Source organism: Oryctolagus cuniculus, chromosome 16 (assembly GCF_964237555.1).
Source record: "Oryctolagus cuniculus chromosome 16, mOryCun1.1, whole genome shotgun sequence".
NCBI lineage: Eukaryota > Metazoa > Chordata > Mammalia > Lagomorpha > Leporidae > Oryctolagus > Oryctolagus cuniculus.
In genome coordinates, this window is record NC_091447.1 from 61588032 (window position 1) to 61610203 (window position 22172).

At 51.7% G+C, this 22172-nt stretch overlaps 1 protein-coding gene across 7 annotated transcripts in view; it reads left to right on the top strand.

The window, feature by feature from the left end:
• The window catches only part of BRD4 (bromodomain containing 4), an 81276-nt gene that overhangs the window by 30793 nt on the left and 28311 nt on the right, over positions 1 to 22172 (top strand). For 6 of the 7 annotated variants that reach the window (XM_070058790.1, XM_070058791.1, XM_070058785.1 and 3 more), the window contains exon 2: positions 20803 to 21121. In XM_070058790.1, the coding sequence (XP_069914891.1) occupies positions 20837 to 21121 (285 nt within the window). In that variant the 5' untranslated portion in view covers positions 20803 to 20836. Of the gene's footprint in view, positions 11616 to 20802; positions 21122 to 22172 lie in introns of all 7 variants that reach the window. The other variant, XM_070058788.1, reaches the window with a different exon arrangement.

The window sequence follows — 22172 nt, forward strand, 5'->3', positions numbered from 1 at the left end:
TAAACAGGTCGAAGCATTTCATCTTTACCATGGTGCGTTTCTTCACCTGAAAGTATAATGCATTTTGATGCCATTTCTATGGCAACCAGTGAACTCCAAGGGAACAAGTTCTATTTTGGTGTTCTTGGTAACAGGATTAGAGAAGGCACGTCGAAAATGCCGTTATCAGTCAGTGCTGCCTTGGGAAGAGAACAGAAATGGTCCAGCACCGACTCTGGTTGCACTCTACTTGTGCATACTTCCAATAATCTGCAAATCAGTCAGCTTTGTTTTGTTAGGAGTTTTAAGAGGAAAAGAGGTCTTGCCTTGATGGAAGATTTTTTGGGGGGGTAGTTGTTTTTGGTTTTTGTTGTTTTGTTGTTTTCTTGTTGTTGTCATTGGTTTAATCCAAGTGGAGGGACCAGCATTGTGAAGTAGCAGGTTGAGCCACGGTGCCTGTGGTGCCATATGGGTACCAGTTGGTGTTTCAGCTGCTCCACTTCCATTCCAGCCCCTTACTAGTAGCCTGGGAAAAACAGCAGAAGATGGCTCAAGTACTTACACCTTTGTCACCCACATGGGAGACTCGGAAGAAGCTCCGGACTTCAGCCTGGCCCAGCGCTGGCCATTGTGGCCATCAGGGGAATGAACCAGCTGATGATGGAAGATCTTTGTCTGTCTCTCTTTCTCTCTCTTTCTCTGTAAATCTGAGTTTCAATAAATAAATAAAATCTTTAAAAAAAAAAATGGATCCTCAGTAAGGTTTTTAGGGACTTCATTCTTTGGGTTTCAAAAACACACAGACTGGGCATTGGGGGTTCATATGTCCAGTGACCCCTTCCCTGCAAAAGCCTGGTTGTCAGGCTGTTTTTACTTTTTCTTGCCTTGGCATCTAGCTTCTCTGAGAGCTAAGACCAGAATGTGAGTTCCTCCTGGTCTTTCAGGCCACTTCCTGAACTGAGATACTTACCAAGGGGCCAGTGTCTCCCTTGTCGTCTTCCTGTCAGCAGGCAGGCTTGTGGGGTGCACTCTGTGGACAGAACTCAGAGGCTAGGGCCTTCCATGGCCCCACCAGCCATACCCTCCCTGGCTTGGCTTCTCCCTGTCATTAGACTCAGCTGTCTGGGAAGCAGTTTTAGTTGGGAGAAATGTTCTACCCTTAAGCAAGTAAGAAATCTGGTTTTCTGCTGGACTCACTTGGAAACAACTCGGACCTTGCCAAGCTTTTCTCTTCAGGACCAGGCCTCTGGCTTGGGGCATGCTCCTGAACCCAGAACCCACATCAGCAGAAGCTGGAGAGGGAGGCTTGGGTAGGGCTGTGTGAGAGCTGAACAAGAAGCGGGCCAGAGAAGCATTTCTGAGGGTTCTCACAGTGTGCAGTTCCCTGGGTTGCTCAGATGAAGAGACTGCAGTTCCCTTTGTTCAGCTTCTCCTGTTTGGGTGTCTTGCCTGTTGCTGCCGCTTTGGCATGGTGGGGACCTGGTGGGTGGCTCTCTTGGCTGTGGGGAGCTGAGGAGTTGGGGCCTGTTCTCTAACCTTTCCCTCCCCTCAGCAGATGGTGCTGTTGCGTGTTCTTCAGCACCAGTGAAAGAGCTCATTCATGCCATTCACCGTGCCATGTGCCCTCCTCCATCTGCTGCGGAAGGCACCCACCTCCCTGCCCCGAGGCCACCCTTGGGCACTGCCTTCCTCCCATAGGCCAGCGCCATCCTGTGTAGCACTAGCTGCGCAGCTATTGGGGTATGAGCAAGAGAAGGCTGCAGTGCTGCATGTCCCAGGGGGAGAAGCCCTCCCAGCGTGTGGAGCGCTGAGGGCAGGTGAGCTGTACCCAACAGAACAGCTTCCAGGAAGGAGCTGATTCCTTTGTTCTCTTCTTCGAAGATTTATATGTTTGGGGGCCAGCGCCGTGGCTCACTTGGTTAATCCTCCGCCTCTGGCACCAGAATCCCATATGGACGCCGGGTTCGAGTCCCGGTTGCTCCTCTTCCAGTCCAGCTCTCTGCTGTGGCCCAGGAGGGCAGTGGAGGATGGCCCAAGTGCTTGGGCCCCTGCACCCGCACGGGAGACCAGGAGGAAGCACCTGGCTCCTGGCTTCGGATCGGCGTAGCACCAGCCGTAGCAACCATTTGGGGAGTGAACCAACGGAAGAAAGACCTTTCTGTCTGTCTATCTCACTGTCTATGACCCTACCTGTCCAATAAAAAAAAGAAAGCAGTGGCTTTAAAAAAAAGTATTAATATGTTTGAAACATATTAATGTTTCATGCCAACAACACCCAGATCTGGACCAGGCCAAGGCCAGGAGCCAGGAACCCCACTGGGTCTCCCATGTAGGTGGCAGGGGCCCACGTACTTGGGCCATCTTTGGCGGCCTTCCCAGGTGCATTAACAGATAGCTGGATCAGGAAGGAGTGGAGTATACAGGACTTGAGCTAGTACTCTGATAAGGGATACCTATGAGATGCTGGCTTCACCCGCTATGCCATGGTGCTGGCCTGCGGAGCTGCTCTCTGATGGGGTTAATCACCCAAATTTGTAATTGCACCCTGTGTTCCAGTCCTCCCTTGTAGTGATAAGGAAACAGGACCCAACAAGGCTCCAGAACCTTCTCTCTCTCTCTCAGATTTATTTGAAAGACAGAGTTACAGAGAGGGTAGGGGGCCTTCCCTCCACTGGTTCTCTCCCCAGATGGCTGCAACAGCCATAGCTGTGCCAGTCCGAATCCAGGAGCCAAGAGCTTCCTCCAAATCTTCCACATGGGTGCAGGGATCCAAGCACTTGGGCCGTCTTCCACTGCTTTCCCAGGCCACAGCAGAGAGCTGGATCAGAAGTGGAACAGCCGGGACTCAAACCGGACCCATGTGGGATGCCAGCACTGCAGGCGGTGACTTTACCTGCTACGCCACAGTGCCAGCTCCCAGAGCCGCCTTCTGAAGTTCATTTTTCATCTCCTCCCGTTTACTGTGCTCCAAAACTACTTCAGTTTCTGATTCTTGAAGGCTTTTATGTACCTCACCAGAAACAGTTTCCAAGGTAGCTTCCATTTCCTCTCCCTTTAACATCAGTTGATCAACATTTTTAAAAGAAAGTTTTTAATTTTTACTTGAAAGGCAGAATTAGAGCGCGCGCGCGCTAGCTTCCATCTACTGGTTCACTCCTCAAATGGCCACAATGGCCAGGGGAGGCTGAGGCCGAAGCCGGGAGCTTCATCTGGGTCTCCACGTGCGGGAGCCCAAGGACTTGGTCCATCCTCTGCTGCTCTCCCAGGTGCGTTAGCAGGGAGCTGGATCAGAAGTGGAGCAGCTGGGACTTGAACCCGTGCACATGTGGCTTGCTAGTGCAAGTCTGTCAAAAGTACATTCATCAGCTGACATTTTACCACATTGACATCTTCATCAGTGCACTTTCCCCCCTAAATTCTTTGAAACTCATGTCACAGATGTTTTCTCTCTTCTGCGCTTCAGCAGACATCTTTTTAAGAATAAAGGCATTCTTGGGGTCAGGTAGTGGGCTAAGCCTCTGCATGCAGTACCAGCATCCCATCTGAGGTGCCATTTCTAGTTCCTCTTTGAATCCAGCTCTCTGTTATGGCTTGGGAAGGCAAGGGAAGATTGCCCAAGTCCTTGGGCCCCTGCACCCACATGGGAAGCTTAGAATTTGTTCCTGGCTCCTGGCTTTGGATCAGCCCTGCTCCGGCCGTTGCAGCCATTTGGGGAGTGAACCAACAGATGGAGGATTGGTATCTCTCTCTCTCCCCCTCTCCCCCTCTCCCTCCCTCTCCCTCTCCCTCTCTGTAGCACTGCCTTTCAAATAAATAAATCTTTTTAAAAAAAGAATAAGGCACTTTTGGGACCAACATTGTGATGTAGCAGGTTAAGCCACTGCCTGTGGTGCTGGCATCCTGAATGAACACCAGGTTGTGCCCGGCTGCTCCACTTCTGATCCAGCTCCCTACCAATGTGCCTGGAAAAGCAGCAGAAGATGGCCTAAATGCTTAGGTCACTGTACCCCCAGGAGAGACTCAGATGAAGCTCCTAGCTTTGGCCTGGCCCAGCCCCAGCCATTGTGGCCATTTGGGGAGTAAACCAGCAGATGGAAACTCCATCTCTCCTGTAACTCTGCCTTTCAAATAACAAATAAATCTGTTTTTAAACGTGGGGAAAAGTCACTGTAAACCAGCGATTGAAGTGGATATTGACTTGCATTCGTGGTGGTGCATGTGCTCACTGGTAGACAAGTGGATAAGCAGCATTGACACATACAGATGCTCCTTACAGTGAGACTGGGGCACGGAAAGCCTCTCTCAAGTAGGGCATGTGGAGCCTCCTGCCACCTGTGACACCAGCAGCCTGTGTTGGTGTGCTGGTGCAAGTCCCAGCTCTCTGCTGAATGCCCCTGAGAAGGCAGTAGAAAATGGTCCAACCGGCACTGTGGTACAGCAGGTTAACACCCTGGCCTGAAGCACCAGCATCCTTGTGGGCGCCAGTTCAAGACCTGGCTACTCCACTTCCAGTTTGGCTCTCTGCTGTGGCCTGAGAAAGCAGTGGAGGATGGCAAAAAAAAAAAAAAAAAAAAGATGGCCCAAGTACTTGGGCTCCTGCTACCCAGCTGGAGTTCCTGGCACAGATCTTACTACTGTGGCCATTGGAAGAGTGAACCAGCAGATGGAAGATCCTAACCCTTCCTTTCCTCCTCCTCTGTTCTGCCTTTCGAATAAAAAAAAATTTTTTTTTTTTTTTTTTTTTTTTTTTTGGACAGGCATTGTGAACAGTGAGACAGACAGAGAGAAAGATCTTCCTTTACCGTTGGTTCACTCTCCAATGACTGCTGCTGCCAGTGCACCGTGCTAATCCGGAGCCAGGAGCCAGGTGCTTCTCCTGGTCTCCCATGCAGGTGCAGGGCCCAAGGACCTGGGCCATCCTCCACTGCACTCCCGGGCCACAGCAGAGAGCTGGACTGGAAGAGGGGCAACCGGGACTAGAACCCGGTGTACTGGCACTGCAGGTGGAAGATTAGCCTATTGAGCCGCGGCGCCGGCCTCAAGTAAATTTAAGATATATTTTATTTATTTGGAAAGCAGAGTTAGAAAGGGAGAGCAAGCGAGCTTCCATCTGCTGTTTCACTCCCCAAAGGTCCACAACAGCCTAGGCTGGGCCAGGCCAAAGCCAGGAGCCAGAAGCTGCTTCCAGGTCTCCCATGTGGGTGCAGGGGCCCAAGGACTTGGGCAGTCCTCTTCCGCTTTCCTAGGTGCATTAGCAGGGAGCTGGATCGGAAGTGGAACAGCCAGGACTGGAACCCAGCACACATATGAGATGCAGGCATTGAAGGCTGCGGCTCAACCCATTAGGCCACAACACTGGCCACCTTGAATAAATTTTGAAAAACAAAATGATTTACTGGTCAGAGCAGAGACTGTATATAGAATCAGCTTTTACAAGGAAGGAAACCCTGGCTGATGCTCTAACTTGGATGAGCCTTGAAGACATGCTGGGTGAAACAAACAGATCACAACCCATTAAAGTGTGTGACTCCCCTCGTAGGAGCTATCTAGAGCAGTCACATTGATAGAAGGCAGAGTGCTGGTTGCCAGGGGAGTTAGTGTTCAGCAGGGACAGGTTGATTTTTTTACCCCAAGAAAAAGTGTTGAGGTTTTTAATTGTTTCTTAAAAAAAAAAATTAAACATGGTTGCATCCCCTGTTAAGAGTTTTCAAGTTGTGTTTCCTCGAGTCACACACGTTCACCCATCCCATGCCCTGTGTCAGTGTCCTCTGAGAGAAAGACATCCTCCAGTCCAGCAAGCCGATGGCAGGCACAGCTGGAGCTGTGGGGGACGGAAGCAGTTTGTGTGTAGGTCCTAAAACCTGTGCTCCTGACCTCCTCACCCATGAAATCTTCTGGATCTTCAGGTCAGGTCGGCACTGACTTCACTGGGCTCTTGAGCATCAGAATGTTCACATTCTGTTCTTCAGGGAGCTGGATTGGGAGTGGCACAGCCAGGACCTGGGTGGGTGCTTACAAGTGATGGTGATGTTGCAGGCCAGGGCTTAACCTGCTGGCCCCTTATTTTAAGTGTGATTTTTTTCTAAACCGATGCAGTTGTAGGTACAGACCAGAGATTTTGGGTGAAAATTTGCTGCCCAAATTAAGCTGTGCTGCATGTGTGATATGTACACTTAGATTTCAAACATTTGAAAACAGTGTTAGCTGTCTCAGTTTTTCTTATAGTGATTATATGTTGAAGTAATACTTTGGCTTTATTGGGTTCAATAATGGGCATTAGCTTTTTAAGGTTTGTTTATATATTTGAAAAGCAGAATTTAGGGAAAGAGGGGTCTTTTTTTTTTTTTTTTTTTTTTTTTGACAGGCAGAGTGGACAGTGAGAGAGAAAGATCTTCCTTTTACCGTTGGTTCACCCTCCAATGGCTGCCGTGGCCAGCGCGCCGCACTGATCCAAAGCCAGGAGCCAGGTGCTTCTCCTGGTCTCCCATGCAGGTGCAGGGCCCAAGGACTTAGGCCATCCTCCACTGCACTCCCGGGCCACAGCAGAGAGCTGGACTGGAAGAGGGGCGACTGTGACTAGAACTCGGGGTGCCAGCACTGCAGGCAGAGGATTAGCCTATTGAGCCGCGGTGCCGGCCAAGAAAGAGTTCTCTCATCTGCTGGTTTCATTCCCCAAATGGCCACAAGAGCCATGGCTGGGCCAGGCAGGAGCCAGGAATTCCATCTGAGTCTCCCACGTGTGTGGCAGGGGCCCAAGTAGTTGAGTCATTGCTGCCTTCCCAGGCTCATTAGCAGGAAGCCACATCAGAAGTGGAGCAGCTAGTACTCCAGCCAGCACTCCTAAGGGATGCAGCAGGTTTGTGTTAGATACATGCATATACGGTGCAGGCATGAAGCTGGCATCCTCCATACAGGCTGGAGTCTCATCATCTCTCCTGGCCTCTGAGTGCCCTGGTGCCTGATTAAGGCCTCATGCCCCCACGCTGCATTGACTCCTCTGTTTGTGTCAGGGTAGGGGAAAGGGGGGGGTCATCTGGCACATCTCTTACCTGCTGGGGGTCCAGGGGAACAGGCCTGGTTGGCTTTACCACATACATGAAAGACACCCCTTTCCCCTTTTGTTGGGCTTCTGGCTCCAGGTCCTCAGGAGGGAGGTGGGGCACCTGCCCAGCGTGGCTCCCTCCCGAGGAGGTGTGTAGAGCGGGGAAGTGAGGGAAGGGCAGTAGGCCTCATACTGCCTGATGTCAGAGCTTGCAGACCACAAGGGCTGGTGACAGCACCACCACTGGCTGTTTTGCTAGTGTCACAGCTTGGAGGGCTTGGCTTCTACAGGTCTTTATTCAGGGAGGCAGGTGGAATTGAGGGTAAAGAGCAACTTGAGTCTGCACAGAGCCACAGCTCTTTGCTACATTGTTTGCTTCCTTAGCTATGATCATCTGATGTAGTGTGGATTTTGTCCCTTTTCAGCACCTTTACGTTCTGAAAGTTTCCAAGATTGAGAAACTGTTACTTAAATCCAAGCTTCCTTGTCACACCAACCTGAGTGAATCGAGCAGAAGTGCACTTTGGATGTTTGCTGAGGGCTCCCCAGCAGCACGTGGTGGTGGTTATCTGGGCAGTTTACTCAAGGTCAGGAAGTTGTGGAAGTTGAAGTCTGGCCGTTTAGGCATTGTCAGATCAGCTCTGGTTCTCTCTGGGCCTTGGGCCAGGCCTCAGTTCCCTCTTTGTAAACTGGGGACTTGGGGCCTTTCCAGCTGACAATTTTGTGACAGTTTTTGTGTTCCCTTTTCTTTGAGAAAAGTGATCATCCCCTCCCCATGGCCACTCCCACCCACCCCTCCACTACCCAGCTTACTTTTTTTTTTTTTTTTTATGTAGATTTTATTTACCTATTTAAGAGGCAGAGTTATGGATACAGCGAGGAGAGCCAGAGAGGTCTTCTGTCTGCTGGTTCACTCCCCAAATGGCCACAGCGGCCTGAGCTGGGCTGATCTGGAGCCAGGAGCTGGGTCTCCCACGTGGGTGCATGAGCCCAAGCTCTTGGGCCATCCTCCACTGTTTTGCTAGGCCACCAGTAGAGAGCTGGATCAGAAGAGGAGCAGCTGGGACACAAACCGGCACCCATATGGGGTGTTAGTGCCACAGGCAGAGGTTTAGCCCTTCTACAACACAGTGCTGGCCCCCCAGTTTGGGTTTTTGTACCTGATGAAAGGTGAGGTAGAGGACAGGTCGTCATTGCCAGATCTTATAAAATGCAGCTTCAAAGTAACCAGCCCAGCATAGTATTGTTGAAGAAAAGTCACCCGTCCCCCTTCACTGAGGAAAGCAAGCTTTGGTGTCTCACAGCCAACCAAGTGCGTGGCCTTGCCCTCGTGAACGTATCTGTTACTGGCTCCTTGGCTGTTGTGGACCTGCCTTGGCATTCCCTCTGGGATAGCACCCTGCACGGTCACGGCTGAGATAACACTTGGTGTAAGGCCCATGATGGCTGTGGGAGCACTTGCACTTAGCCTGTTCCCAGAGCCCCTGAGCCCCTCTAGTCTCCAGTAGGTGTGGTGGGTGCCGGGAGGCCTTAAGTTGTGCTGTCTCAGCCTGTGCTCTGCTGCTTTGAGAAGAAACTTAGAAGCACAGTGGGCCCCTGCCACCCAGACTGCTGTCTCCTGTGAAGTCTGCTTTCCCTCTGGGGGTCTGTGCACCAGTTCACAGGTGTTTCTGCTTACCCACCACAGGTCTCACTGTGCCCAGATGGCATTTCACTCATCTCCCTCTCATTGGCTTCCCAAAGCCCCAACGACTGCCTTGTTCACACACATGGAGGTTGACACTGACATGTCTCCTTGGTGTTTTCTGCTGGAAATGCCATGGCTATCATCATCATCATCATTTTAAATTCCATTCATGAAAAAGCTAACTTTTTTTTTTTTTTTTTTTTTTTTGACAAGCAGAGTGCACAGAGAAAGGTCTTCCTTTTCCATTGGTTCATCCCTCAGTGGCCACTGCAGCTGGTGCTCTGCAGCCAGCGCACCGCGCTGATCCGAAGCCAGGAGCCAGGTGCTTCTCCTGGTCTCCCATGCGGGTGCAGGGCCCAAGCACTTGGGCCATCCTCCACTGCACTCCCGGGCCACAGCAGAGAGCTGGCCTGGAAGAGGGGCAACCAGGACAGAATCTGCCACAGGCGGAGAATTAGCCTGTTGAGCCCCGGCGCTGGCCTAAGAAGCTAACTTCTTAAAACATACCTTCAAAAATTATTTTGTTTATTCAGAAAGGCAGACAAAAATCTTCCTCCTGCTGATTCCCTCTCCAAAATGCCCAAAACAGTTAGGGCTGAATCAGACCAAAACCCAGAGCCCAGAACTCAATCTGGGAGTCCTGTGTGGATGGCAGGGACTCAAATACTTGAGCCATCACTGCTGCCTCCAGGGACTCTGAAGTGGGATGCAGATGCTCCAAGCAGCATCTTAGTGCTGCACGAGTCACCCACCTAGAACTTGGCTTTTATCCTTTCTGTCTGTTCCAGGGACAGTCCACAGCTGTCATTTTTATTTTGACTAAACCTAGATTTATCACTCCTTTCAGACTTTTCATTTTAATTTTGTGTCCTCTAAGGGGCACATCTCCCATGCAGTAGTTAAGATAACCATTTGAGACGCCTGCATCGCCCACGTCACCTACATCCTATGCCTGTTTGAAATCGCCGTTCCATTTCCAATCTAGCTTCTTGCTAACATGCACCCTGGGAGGCAGCAGGTGACGGCTCAAGTAATTGGGTCCCTGCTACTCTTAGGAGACATGGAAGGAAGCCTCCAGGCTTTGGCCTTGCCCAGCCCTGGCTGTTGGTGGCATTTAGGTAATAAACAAGTAAATGGAAGTTCTCTCTGCCTTCTTCCCTCCCGCCCCCACCTTTAAAAAAAAAATCTTAATTCTGCATCCTCTAAGAAGTGAACCTCCCATTCGTGCTGTCCTGCAGAGTAGTCTCCAGTGTTTCCTTCCTACTAGGAATCCCCTAGTGATCAGTGGAGAGAAGTTCTTAGCCTCACTCCAGCCTCTGCCTTGTGATCTGCACTGCCCTCTGGCCATCTTGAGTCTCCGTCTCAAAGCAGAACTTTTGTTTCTAAATTAATAAATCATGGTACATTGTACTATAGATTAATCTCAGTGCCACATAGCCCACACCTTTTAGAAAATGGGATAAAAGGAGATGGAGTAGTAGCTTTAGAAGAGAGAGCCAGGAGGAAAATGTCACTCTTAGCTTTTGAAGGACACACCTGAGTCGGTGAGGAGCATGCAATTGTCAGATTTCTGTCATCATCTTTGCTGTCTGTAAGTTGGGGGCTTAGCAAGTACCAGAGCTTGGAGGCTGGCTCAGCAGGTGGAGGCAGCTGACACATGCCATGGAGCTTGTGCAAGGCATAGATGGCAAAGAGCCTGTTGGTCTCAGTGTCAGGAGGCACAGCCACCCACCAGCCTCACACCATGTCCCACTTGTTTGGTTGGTTTTTTTTTGTTGTTGTTGTTGTTGTTGTTGTTTTTTTTTTAGGATTTTTTTCTTTTGACAGGCAGAGTGGACAGTGAGAGAGAGAGAGAAAGGTCTTCCTTCGCCGCTGGTTCACCCTCCAATGGCCGCCGCGGCCGGCGCACCGCGCTGATCCGATGGCAGGAGCCAGGAGCCAGGTGCTTTTCCTGGTCTCCCATGGGGTGCAGGGCCCAAGCACCTGGGCCATCCTCCACTGCACTCCCTGGCCACAGCAGAGAGCTGGCCTGGAAGAGGGGCAACCGGGACAGAATCCGGCGCCCCGACCAGGACTAGAACCCGGTGTGCCGGTGCCGGTAGGCGGAGGATTAGCCTAGTGAGCCGCGTTGCCGGCCTAGGGTGTATTATATTAATTTGAAAGACAGAAGTCTTACATCTGCTGGTTCAACACTCCCCAAATAACTGCAACAGCCAGAGCTGAGCCGATCAGGAAGCTAGGAGCTTCTTCTGGTCTCCCACGTGGGTGCAGGGACCAAAACATCTGGGCCATCTTCCACTGCTTTCCCAGGCCATAGCAGAGGGAGCTGCCGGGATTCAAACCTGCGTCCATATGGGAAGCTGGCGTTGCAGGCAAGGGCTTTAACCTGCTATGCCACAGTGCCAGCTCCCATTCTATGATTCTGTTTTCTGCACACATGCACACCTCATTTGAGATTTTTGCATTTGCTTTTCTGTGTTAGCATTTCATCACATTTCCCTTGCCACAAAGTCTAGAAGTGTATGGAGTAGGGGCTGCAAACCGTGACCCTTGGGATAGTTTTATTGGCACACTGCCAGGCTCATCTGATACAAGATTGTGTGTGGCTGCTTTCGTGGTGTGGTGATGGCAGAATGAGGTGCTTGGACTCGTTCTGTGTCTTGCACAGCTGACAGTGTCTGTTTCTTGGTTGTCTTCTGTAAGACAAATTAGCCTAGCCTGAACTCAGGGCATTTTAAATTCTTGAGCCCATCTGCCCAGATTAGCTCATCAGTTTGTAACCCATTTCTAACAGTGGACTGTTTCCTTGTGCCTGAACTGCTCCAGGTGTTTCCCACTGCCACCAGTTGGAGAGGCAAGACCCTGTAATCAGGAGCCAGAGCTGGGGTCCAGCCCAGGCACTATGAGGTACGGCAAGGCATCCTGCACCAGCAAAACTGCCAGGCTAAACACCTGCACCTCAGTACTGCTGATTTAATTGGCCTGCTGTTTGGTTTCTACAGCAGAGGAACTGGAATTCTGATTGTTGGGCTTGTGGCCTGCCTAGGTCTGACTTCTGGTCCTTGTCCTGGCTGCAAAGTCCTTGTTGGCTCATGTCCCCTCCAGTGGGGGACAGAGAGCTTGAGTATGTTTCGTGTTCCCCTAGCAGGAAGGCTTGCTCATCTGCCTTGGCTCGCCTGGCTGAAGGCAAGCTGCAGGGTCTGTGGTCCTGCAGAGTCTCAGGTGCTGGGGCCCTGCTTGGCAGGGTGTGTACAAGCTACGCAAAGGAGGATTAAGGCCTCTCAGAGCTGCCTCGGCACACAGCCACTGGCCCAGCTCCAGGCCGTACAGTCTGGTGACACGACAGCGCTGTTCTCACCAGCTGCCTGAGCTGGTCAGATGGAAAAGTAATCCTGTTTGCGCCTCCCCACTGACATAGATTGCACAATTAAATGAGGCCGTCGTCGTGAATGTGAAGTAGCTGCTGCTCTGTGCCCAGGAGGGAAAGCAGGCCTGCTGTATCAGATTACCATGGTCAAGGACAAACCAAGACCTGCTGCAGATTGGCCAGTGTTGAGAGATGGCCAGGGTGATTGTGTGTGTATGTCTCTCTCCCTCCACGGTCACGGTCCCGCTCTTGCATCTGACCAGTGATGCTTTGTACAAGAGTCTTGCCTTGCTGGGGAGGTGACCTCCTGTCTTAAAGATACATGCGGCTGTGAATTTGTAATTTCGTGATAGACGAGTGGTCAGCTGACCCCTGCAGTCGCTTTGTTTGGCCTGAGACAAGGTCAAGCCCCATCTTCTCGGGCCTCTTGCACTTCGGAAGCATACATTACAACGTGCACCCTGTGTGGGCCGCAGCTCAGCTGATTTCTTTGCAAAGTTGGAATTGTTTAGAAGTTGCACAACTAGAAGGCAGGCTCAGGACCCCACTTGTGGCCCAGGTGATGTTCAGTAGCTTCTGCACTGCGCATAGGCCTGCCAGGGCCTATGCCCCTCATGGTGGTCGACCCCATGCCTTCTGGGCAGAGGCAGCTGCGAAACAGAGCACTTGAACTTCACAGCTGCTGCAAGTGACCTCCTGCCTCGCAGGCCACCACCTGCTCTACTGCTCTGTTGCCATGGGGATGATGATGATGATGATGCTGCTGCCGCCGCCATGGACCACTCTGTAGATTAACCAGGCCCCACACACATCAGATGCTCGCGTAGAATGTCAGCCCAGGGAGTGGCCAGTACCCTGCTGGTGAGCTTTCCTATGCCCAGTGCAGATGGGTGGTGGCAGCTGGCTTAAGGCTCTAAACAGGTCTCTGTTCGGCAGGAGAGCTGTTGTGTGGGCCCTCCCTGAGTCTGTGCCCTCTTCCCTGACCCTTCTTTTCTCTGTTCTCTGCCTGGTTTCCTGACTGTTCTGGGGCAGGCTTCTGTGTGATGAGTCAGCTCAGAACAGAGCTCATCCAGACCCCCGAAAAGCCATGTCAGGATAGCAGTCGGAGGGGCGACAGAGGGCTTGCTGTCACCTGCTTTCCAAGTAGGAGCCCCATCCTTGCAGAAAATGCTGGAACTTCACTGAACTTATTTGAGATGTGTTTGAAATAAAATGTTCCATATCTTTCATTTCTAATATGGATTGTTGGCTGGTTGACTGGTAAGAATGTCAAAGGAAATGAAAGTATTTTATGTAGAAAGATGAAAGATACTACAATTGTGTTATCCTCAGAGGTCTCTCAGACCCCCTGGGTGAGACACTATCCTTAAAAGCAAGCATGTTTCATCAGAGGTCTGTGAAATTAGGGACCATTAATATTTTACCTTCATCAGACCAAAAGTTCCCAAACAGGAGGTTCAGAATACCCCTAAGTGTCTGTTTTCATGATGCTCTGAGGCCAGAGGAAATACCCAGCAGTTTTAGTGGGTAGTTAGGTACAAGTTTTTGTCTCAACCACTGTGTTACTATTTTAAAGAAATAAAACATGTCAGTTGTAAGGACAAATTTTTGTTTTTGAAAGATTCATTTGATTGAATGGCAGAGAAGGCAGAGTTACAGAGAAATCTTCCATCCTCTAGTCTACTCCCCAAATAGATGCAGCAGTCAGGGCTGCACCAGGCCAAAGCCAAGAGTTTCTTCCATGTCTCCCATGTGGGCGCAATGGCCTGAGTACTTGGGCCATCTGCTGCTGCTTTCCCAGGGGCATTAGCAGGGAGCTGGATCAGAAATGGAGCAGCCAGGAATCAAACCAGTACCCATATAGGATGCTGGCTTCCCAGGTGGTGGTTTAACCACTGTACCATAGCGCTGGCCTCAGGATAAATAATTAATTTATTTGAAAGGCAGAGTTAACAGAAAAGGCAGAGAGAGAGAGATGTCTTCCACCTGCTGGTTCACTCTCAAAGTGGCTGAAACAGCCAGAGCCGAGCTGATCCAAAGGCAGGAGCCAGGACCTCCTTCCGGGTCTCCCACGCAGGTACAGGGGCCCAAGCACTTGGGCCATGTTCTACTGCTTTTCCAGGCAATAGCAGAGAGCTGGATTGGAAGTGAAGCCCAGGTCTTCAACCTGTGCCCATATATGACATCATTACAAGAGGTGGCTTTACCAGCTCTGCCACAGTGCTGGCCCCTGGATAAATATTCTTGTTTTATTCTTAGATAACTGTGGTTACTTATTTTAAAAAAAGAATCTATTTTACTTGAAAGTCAGAATTGAAGAGTCAGAGGCAGAGAGGGAAGTCTTCCATCCACCGGTTCACTCCCCAAATGGCCAAAACAGCCAGAGCTGAGCCAATCAGAAGCCAGGAGCCAGGAGCTTCTTTTGGCTCTCCAACAAGGGAGCAGGGGCCCAAGGACTTGGACCATCTTCTACTGCTTTCCCAGGCCATAGTAGAGAGCTGGATCAGAAGTGGAGCAGCCGGCACTCAAACCGGCACGCATATGGGATGCCAGCACTGCAGGCAATGGCTTTACTCGCTGCAGCGTAGCGCCAGCCCCTGTGGTTACTTCTTAATGGGACACATGTCCCTGTGCTCGGGTAGGACACCACCACTTGGATTTTCTGTTCATGTTGATTTTTTTATGTAGTATTTGCTTTTGTGTTGCACACAGCAGTAAGCTTTGCGAGTTGTGGTGTTGTTGAAGGGAGTAGAGCACTGTCTGACGGACAGCTGTCAGTCGCAGGTAGTGTCTGCCAGTGGCTCTGGTTTATCATGGCATCCTGGGGCACATGGGCTCTCAGTTTGGAAATCATGGAACTCCCTGACTTCTGTTTTTCCTTCTTCCCCCTCTAAACTGTTGGGAACAGGAACTCTTACCTAGGGAATGGTGGCTTCCGCCTCTTGGCCACAGGTCAGCAGAAATTCATTGGAGAGGGAGGAGCATTTTCCAGTCTTTTAGGTTGTGGTTGTAGACGGGGTGGGGTCTGCTCTGTCATGCGCACCCCATTTACTTTCCTTTTGCTCTGCGCATGTGCGGTACCCCTCTTCTCTGCAGAACTGTCTCACCCCTCACCCCCAGGTCTCGTTGATCGTCCCTGCAGAGCAGCACAGGGCAGCCTCTCCCTGTCTGCAGCCAGAGCAGCCCTCCCCTTCTTTGTGTTGTTTCCCCCAGTATGATTTTGCTTGATCGTTCAGGAGAATATCAGGTCAGCTGAGCCCGGCCCACCGGAGCTCAGGACACAATCACTGAGTCTTGGAGTCACCACACTGTGTGCCAGGGCATGGGCTGCTTTCCTCTTGCACGGCTCTGAGGCCTAGCTGGAAGCCCCTGGATGGTGAGCAGGGTAGCACCAGGTGTTGTGGGGCCTTATGTCATGTCCGTTTGTGTCCTGGCAGCAGGTGTAGCAAGAGAAAGGCTTAAGGCGGTGTGGTGTGGTGGTGGCCCCTGTGGAAAGATTTACCCAAGGAGGCTGGCCTGAGTGGCTTTGTGCCTCCGAATAGACCAACTCAGTGGTGCCTGTTCCTTAGCCCACAGCAAACAGAAAGTTCTGGCTAGTTCTCACACAATCCCTGCACCATAGGTAGTATGAGTGCGTTCTTGACATTTTCCTGAGGTGATGGGAAGGCTGAGTTGTGAGAGGTAGGCTGTGAGGCCAAAGCATTGTACTGGGTCAGAGTGTGACCTTGAGGCGTGGGGACTGCCTAGGCCCACAGTGGATGTAGGCCATGAGTGGCACCTGTCACTCTTGGCCCTCCCCATGTGGCATCTTCCCACATCATACCTTCCCATCTGGACTGCCATCCCCAGCAGTTTGTTACCAACTTAAACTGTCCAGGAACCAGAGGCCGGGTCCTGGGGCACTGTGGCTGCTCAGACTTGGGCTCCACCTCCTGGGTGAGTGGCTTCTCTCTGCCTTAGTTTCTCATCTGTGAAGTGAGGATGGGATCGGAAGCAATGTTGGCATTGTTGGGAGCATCTGGATGTTATCATGCATCGGATGTAAGCCGGCTGGCTGGGAAAGGCGATCTGTAGTTTGTAAAGGCTTAAACACCAAGAGCAGGCAAAGTTCGAGAGAACGGTTTTCTTTAGGAAACGTTGGTTTACCTTATGAGCAGAGAGTTCTGCTTCCTTGACTTGGGGGGGGCTGTCTGCGCCTGTTGTGAAGGAGAGGAAAGTGTTCAGGGCTGCTTCCTCTTGGGGGGATGAGCCTCACCGGGGCCCAGCAGCCTGTGTCCCTGCTCACCCGATGGGTGCTGGGTGTGCACTGTATCAGCACCTTAGACGTGCCTTCTAAACCCCACTGCACATCCCTGGCTCAAGCTTCTCCAGCGGTGAGAGGCCTCACCTCCTCCCCTCAGAACAGGGTCCTCTTGTTGTGCCCTCATCCTCTTCCATCAGTCCTGCTATGAGAGCCTCCCCAGCAGACACCAGGTATCCTGAAGCCCCACGATGCCCTTCCTTCCCCGACTATGGTGCTGTTCCTCCACCAGAATTTCCCCTGAGTGGTGTAGCTGTCTCTGCCTGGGCCAGAGGCTCCTGGTGCATGGTTCTTGTCTCACTGGTCCCTGCCTCCATGGCTCTGCTGGAGGCACTCGCCACGCCTCTCCTCTTACCCCTCCGGACTTGAGATTGGTGTACTTGGAAGTTACTTTAAAACCATTTACTCCTTTTTTGTTATTATTAATTCAGCTTAGATTTAAGCCCTTTGTACCATATGTTTAGGAAAGAATTTCACTTACCTGTTCCTTCCCTCATTCTGGAAATATCATTTGAAGAGCAAGTTTGTGTGTGTATTATATTTATTTATTGGAAAGGCAGAGAGAGAGGTCTTCCATGAGCTCTGCTGATCCAAAGCCAGGAGCTTCTTGCAGGTGTCCCACACGGGTGCGGAGTCCCAAGGACTTGGGTCATCTTCTGCTTTCCAAGGCCATAGCAGAGAGCTCGATCAGAAGTGGAGCAGCCAGAATGCAAACCAGTGCCCATATTGGATGCCGGCACAGCAGATGACAGCTTTACCCGCTATGCTACAGCACTGGCTCCTTTTTACTCTTTTTTAAATAGTATACTTTTTAAAAATGTTTATTTTCTTGAAAGGCAGCATGACACAGATCTTCCATCTGCTGGTTCACTCCCCAGATGCCCAGACTGAAGCCAGGAGCCCAGAACCCCAACCTGGTCTCCTGTGTGAGTGGCAGAGGCCTACACACTTGAGCCATCACCTTCTTGCTCCCAGAAGTTGGGTCAGAAGCAGAGAAGCAGGGATGCCACCCCAAACTCTGATAATGGATGTGTTCTTAGTCTGCTGTGCCACAGTGCCTACCCCGTGCGGTACCCTTAGCTTGAAAGCTACACATGAATATCAGTAAAATTAAGCCCCATAAGAACAAAGGGGTGTTGTTAAATTCTACAGATAATACAGTTTGCTAACACCTTAAACCATGACCTTTTGTACTAGCTCCAAACTTGGACTCTACATATTAATACCAGAACCTTAGTGAGTGACTTCACTTGCTCCCCAGTGGCCCCAGGAACCCGGTTCTGCAGAGCTTCCCACAGCCCCAGCCAGGTTTTGTTGTGTCACTTGAGGTGGCTGGAGACCCTGCATCTCTGAGGTCCTACCTGTTGGCTCTCACTCACCTAAGAGCTTGGAGAAACCCTGTTCTGTCTTGCTGCTCATTGCAGGAATGAAGGTGGCATGTCCTCTGGGCAAGGCTGCATGCATAGCCACATGCAGCTTCTGGAACATGGCCTCTATCCAACCCCTCCCTGGTTAGCAGCTGTGTGCTCTTGGCTGGAGGCCCTAGATCTCTCGTCTCTCTGTGTTCTCGATGCCTCTGACTTTCCCTCCAGCTCCTAGGAGTGCTCTCTTCCTGGTCGGTCGGTCTGGCTGCCTCCTGTCCACAGGCTGTGTTTCCTCTGACCTTTGCTTTCGGGAGCCCACACTGTTTTTTTCAGGCTTCTGTCCCAACCTGAGCTGCCATCACATAGCACACACCCTCCTCCTGTGCCTGTGTCTCCCCACCAGCAACATCTCCATCCCAGCTGCTGTGCCATGGTTCATGCTACAGGCACTTCTGAGACCACATGGCAGTCAGCCCTGGCCACACTTGTCCCATCAGTCCCCCAGTGGCATGAGGGAGTGTCTTAGGCAGCCCCATCCGGTGAGACATGGCTTCGGCTCTGCCAAGCCCACCCAGAACCCCCTACTGGGTTTTTCTGAGTTGGGCCTTTCCCAGGAAAACCACGTCTTCCATAAAGGTCGCCATCCCTTCTGTTCTTGGGTGCCAGGAGTTACCCTGGGAGGGTGCAGATTCTGAGTGCCAGCCTGGCAACCTGGTCCCGGCCAGGCCCCACTAAACACATGTGGAGTGGTGGATGTCCCTACACAGATGGCATGAGTGTGTTTTCTTCCACAGTGCAGTCTTCTCCCGTGAGCCAGAGGACTGATGAGTGATTCAGGTTTACCTTTCCTCTCTGAGTAGGCAAAAAGCACTCTTAAGTCTCTCTTCTATTTAGTGAGAAAGAGTGAAAAGAAGAGCAGACACAAAGTGTCCTCAGGCCAACTGCATGAGCTCCAGTGTGTAGTGTGTGTATCACTGCCAGTCACTCCCCTCCCTGCTTCTGAGTTGGCTTTGTTCCCGGCCACCTTGAAAATCTTATACGAGATGGCCTTGGACTGCTCCCATGTGGGTCCCCTTTTGTGGCAGCCTGTTAGTACAGTGCTTTCTCCAGCAGGGTGCTGGCTGTACCTCCAGTCAGCCAGAGTGTCAAGGGAGGAAGAAGCTGTCTTTCTGGGAAGGTTAGTGTTCCTAGTCCTTTGTCAGCGCTCAGATCCATGCCACAGCTGGGACCTGTGTGTGGGCCAGCCGTTCTTGCCACAGTGGACCAGGAGGTTCGGCTGTCCAGGGCTCCAGGATGATGGAGCACAGAGTTGCTTCATGTAACTAGTGCCCCCACCCTGCCCTGGTGCTTTTAAAATACGGTAATTTGTTGGCCGGCACCGCAGCTCAATTGGCTAATCCTCCATCTGCGGCACCGGCACCCTGGGTTCTAGTCCCGGTTGGGGCACTAGATTCTGTCCCGGTTGCTCCTCTTCCAGGCTAGCTCTCTGCTGTGGCCCGGGAGTGCAGTGGAGGATGGCCCAAGTGTTTGGGCCCTGCACCCACATGGGAGACCAGGAGAAGCACCTGGCTCCTGGCTTCAGATCAGCGCAGTGCGCCGGCAGCAGCACGCTGGCCGCCACCGCCATTGGGGGGTGAACCAATGGTAAAAGGAAGACCTTTCTCTCTCTCTCTCTCTCTCACTGTCCACTCTGCCTGCCAAAAAAAAAAAAAAAAAAAAAAAAAACAGTAATTTGTAAATCTCTGGGAGCCTGGGTCTAAATGACACTTGCACTGAATTACAATGTAATTCAGCAGCAGCTGGGGTGCCTGGTTTGGGCTGGGCAAAAAGCCGCAGCTCGACCCACGAAATGCACTCCATCGTGCCAGCTCTGATGGAGCCAGCCAGCTTGCCCTGTCTCTTCTTGTCCCCTCTGCCTCCCAGACTGCTGTGGTTCAAAAACCTGCCCCGTGTTCCTCAACTCTTGCCTTTTTCCTGGTTTTTTTACAATAGTGATGCTTTTTGGATGTGGCAGCTCCCCACTTACAGAGATTTTTTTTTTCCTCCCCTTGGGACTGGGGAACCTGAAGTTGGCCAGACCCTTTGCCTTGCCAATAGAAAAGTGTCATAAGCAGAATGTATGCAGGAAGTTGGCAAATGGCTAGTCCGTACTTGAGCAGATACTTCTTCGCATTACTGAAGTGTGGGGACTTTTGGGCCCCATAAGGGATGGGCTGCTATGTTTCTGGAGGGCATTTTGGCAATAGAAACATAGAAACCCCAGTCTGAGATTATGTGTGCCTGCAGGGGGTGCAGTGTTAGTGTGGCCCTCAGCAGGGAAGGGAGGGCACTGCCAGACCAGGAGTTTGAGGCAGGCACTGCTGCTGGGGGCGGGGAGGGGAGGGCTGTGTAGTTGCCAGGGGAGGCGCCCTTTGTAGTTAATAAAACAGTAGGTTAAGAATGGATTTATTTTTCTGTTATTAGCAGTAACCTTGTGGGATCTCTTTGATGAGCAGCAGACATACATTATTTAAACAACGGAGAAAATGCTCCTAAGTTAACAGGAGGCCATGGCCTGGAGCCCTTGGCAGCACACTGCATGGTCATTGGAGGTGGGCAGGCGCCACCTCCTGCCCCACAGCCCTTGTGAGCCACAGGGGCAAATGAGGGCTTGGATGTAAGTGCCGTGTCTGGAGGCTTGCAGATTCTCTTCAGCACACAGGCAGTGTCACTTCAGAGGTCGCAGGCGGGAGAGGGGATGGGCAGACGTGTGGAATGTGCTTTACTGTACCTCCTTCCTGAGAGGCTCCGTGGTGCCCAGAGCCCCTGCCAAGTCCTGGTCCACCCTCAGCCCTTGCCCTACCTCTCGCCTTTGGTATGGGATCTCTCTTCCCTGCTGAGTGGCAAATCTTTGAGAGCAGGCGCTCGGGCCCCTTTAGTTGGTGCATCAAGTGGCACTCCCCAACCTGAGCAGCCACCCGCAGGGCCTTCAGTCCTTGGAGGCTGCAGCCAGTGGGGACACCGTCAAGAGGGGTGCCCATTTGCTGGGTGGTCTCTGATGAGGACTTTTCTCTTCCCTTGTAGAGTGCCCAGTGAAGAATGTGATGGGATCACTAGCATGTCTGCGGAGAGCGGCCCTGGGACGAGATTGAGAAATCCGCCAGTAATGGGGGATGGACTGGAAACCTCCCAAATGTCTACAACGCAGGCCCAGGCCCAACCCCAGCCAGCCAACACAGCCAGCACCAACCCCCCGCCCCCGGAGACCTCCAACCCCAACAAGCCCAAGAGGCAGACCAACCAGCTGCAATACCTGCTCAGAGTGGTGCTCAAGACGCTATGGAAGCATCAGTTTGCGTGGCCTTTCCAGCAGCCTGTGGACGCCGTCAAGCTGAACCTCCCTGTGAGTAACCTGGGCAGGGCCCAGGGCCTGCAACCTCATGGCTTCTCTATGTATTTCCTGCAGACTCGGGGGGAAGGGTGCAGATAGATCTATCAGGACCCAGCTTTGAGTGCCAGTACTCAGCCCCACGAGGCCCTTGCTACATCCTGACGGACAGAGATGGGGAAGAAGAAAGAAGGAGTCCAGTGTCTTAAGATATCGGGCTCCTGGAGAAGATGTGGAGAAGCTGAAACGAGGGGGAAGGGTTACCTAGAGCTCTTTGATGGTCCTGGCTACCCTCCTCTTCAGCTGTGGCGGACCTGTAGGCCCTGTAGAAGTAGCTGTGCTCAGTCAGACCGTGGTGGAGGGAGTCTGGTCTGCTCCAGTAGAGGTTGCCGTTATCACCCAGAGCACCAGGTAGGAAAGGAAAGTGGATTTTTTTTTATTATTATTTATTTTAAAAAAAAATCTTACTTAGATTTTAGAGAGACAGATCTCTCTCGTGCTGGTTCACTATCCAAAAACCTACAATGGCTGCGACTGAAGCTGGGAGCACAATCGAGGTTGTAGGTCATGTGGGTGGCAGGGAGCTGGAGCAAGGGATCAAACCCATGCCCTTGTATACGGGACTTGGTGTCTTTTTTATTATTATTATTGATTTATTTTTATGTGTTTGGAAGGGAGAAATCTTCCATTCACTGGTTCACTCCACAGCAGCTGGGGCTGGGCCAGGCTGAAGCCAGAAGGGTCTTGCACATGGATGGCAGGTGCCCAAGTACTTGAGTCTTCCGTGCTGCCTCCTAAGATGCATTAGCAGGAAGTGGAGGAACCAGGACTTGGTCTCAGGCACGCTGATTGGGACATGAGTGTTGCAAGCAGCAGTTTAGTCTGTGATGCCCAACCCCGACTTGACTGCCTTCAGTGTTTGGCTACTCTCCTGCTCCAGGGGAAGTAAGATGATCCCCGGGGAGCAAGCGTGTGGAGATGGCCTTGACCAGAGGAAAGGCAGGTTGAGCAAGGCTGTTCGTGTTCTTTTTCATCCCTGTTCCTCTCCGCTTTCTCTAGAGAATTC